We start from the raw sequence: 1,876 nt of genomic DNA, 5'->3' as shown, positions 1-1,876 counted from the left end.
TTTTAAAGCCTGTTAACGGCTGTTGTTTTGTTTTGTTTTGTTGTTGTTGTGCAGAAACCGGTAAACAACCAGTAAAGGCTTTTTATAGAAACGAGATTTCTCGCACAGTTTTCTGTCCTTTGGCGATGATGGACTGTCCGTAACGAGGCCGCGTGACCAGGTGAGACGAGACGCACCTGAATGTTTGGATGCTAACTGTTAGCTTAGCTCAATAACTGTTTTTAGACGGTAACTTTCATAAACTTTACGTTTATGTTTGGTACATCTAGACAAAAACTCTTCGGTATGTTTGATATCTGTAAATAATTGTAAAATAATTTAACTGACTGTTTCTGTGTTATAGACTGGAAAAATACTGAAAAAGCTGCAAATTGTTTTATGTTTACCTCAGAAAGTTGAAGAAAACAACATTATGGACAATCTGGATTTCTCAGAAGAAGAAATTCAGGAGCAGCTGTCTGTCCTTGGCTACAAAAACATACCAAAGCACCGGCTGCTTGAATTCAAGCAAGGTTAGTTTCCTGAACTGTCTGGTCTCCATGTTGACAAGATTCACGTCAATCATCTACATTTTTACACCTTATTATTATTATTATTATCATCATGACAGATCTGGATGCACTGATAGGGTGTGGAAAGTGGAAAGACATGGTTTTAGCAGCTCAGACAGACCTCAGAGCCCAGTCAACCTCATCTCAGCCAAGTCCTCCTCCTTACACCAAAGAAAAAGGTTGGAGCCTTCATAGTCGTTATTTTGATGTCTTTTTAAACATGTTGGTGATGGAGTCTGAGGTTTTCCTTTATTTATGTGAGCTTTTTGTATGTGTTTCTCATTTCCTGAGTTTTCTTTGTCTCTCCATAGTAATTCCCGTTGAGGACTCAGGCGAAGGATTTTTCTTACATGCAGGGAACGGAAAACATGACAAACAGGTAAATGTCAGATAAGAGCAGTCTGTCAGGCCTTTTTTCTTTACATTTTACCAAAAAATACTGGTTCCTGATGTAAACACAGGCTGAATTGTTGCCAGATAAAAAATCCCCACATCGTTTCCTTTCACCTTGACATATTTTGTGTGTGTCACACTTAAATATGTAAAATGAGAGTCGTACCTCTAAAGCTGCTTAAACAACTGATTGTATCAGTTGCGCCTCCTGAAATCAGACACGTGTTAAAGCTAACGTGTTGTGTGAAACAGCTGCTCTCTACGCAGGAGGACGGAAACGGTGGATGGCAGCAGCTACGCTGCGACTCATACGCTCAGCACTCGGTGGCTCAGAAGCTCCAGCTCCCACTAGGCGCTCCGAACAAACTGCACGTTGAAGCAGATCTGGAGGAAACGCTGTCTGATGGTGTTTCCCCTCCCCCGGATACGCAGAGGAGATGCCTTATTAAAAGAAAAGTTCTGAGGTAGGTTTACGCTGAATCTGGGTTTGTGTGTTTTGTCCAGGAGTGAAGTGATGCTCGAAGATGGAAAACCGTTTGGTAGTGTGATTTTTACGCCTGGACTCCGCAGGCCAACGGAGGCCTTAGGGATTGCTTAAACAATGGTGTTCCAACACATCTGACGTACATCAGTGGGTCATAGAAGCTGTAAAATGTACTGCTGGATCAATTTGATTTGAACCAGGTATGTTGGAGCAGGGAACCAGCTAAAAACCAGCAGAGTTTGACACCCCTGCTGTGAATGTTGCTAAAAAACTTCATAACTTATGAGATTGTTAGTGGTAATTCAGATCTTGCTGTAGGATCTTGGTCCTTTGAGAAAGTTTAGATTACTGGAGAAGTATCAGAATCAAGATGTGTTACAGAGTAAATTCACCTGGATCACAGTAGACAACACAAACGGTTACTTTCTCCTAAAAGTAATCACATGAC

General features: G+C 41.3%; 1 protein-coding gene across 2 annotated transcripts in view; it reads left to right on the top strand.

Moving 5' to 3' along the window:
- hyls1 (HYLS1 centriolar and ciliogenesis associated) overlaps nucleotides 1-1,876 on the top strand; it is a 9,123-nt gene continuing 7,247 nt past the window's right edge. Inside the window, exons 1-5 of one of the 2 annotated variants that reach the window (XM_079264343.1) lie at nucleotides 1-160; nucleotides 392-512; nucleotides 611-730; nucleotides 863-930; nucleotides 1,212-1,408. In XM_079264343.1, the coding sequence (XP_079120469.1) occupies nucleotides 413-512; nucleotides 611-730; nucleotides 863-930; nucleotides 1,212-1,408 (485 nt within the window). In that variant the 5' untranslated portion in view covers nucleotides 1-160; nucleotides 392-412. Of the gene's footprint in view, nucleotides 161-391; nucleotides 513-610; nucleotides 731-862; nucleotides 931-1,196; nucleotides 1,409-1,876 lie in introns of both variants that reach the window. The other variant, XM_079264342.1, reaches the window with a different exon arrangement.

The sequence above is a fragment of the Telmatherina bonti genome, assembly GCF_933228915.1.
Source record: "Telmatherina bonti genome assembly, chromosome: 3".
Taxonomy (NCBI): domain Eukaryota; kingdom Metazoa; phylum Chordata; class Actinopteri; order Atheriniformes; family Telmatherinidae; genus Telmatherina; species Telmatherina bonti.
The sequence above is the reverse complement of the archived record's forward strand: the minus strand, read 5'-3'. Positions and strand labels throughout refer to the sequence as shown.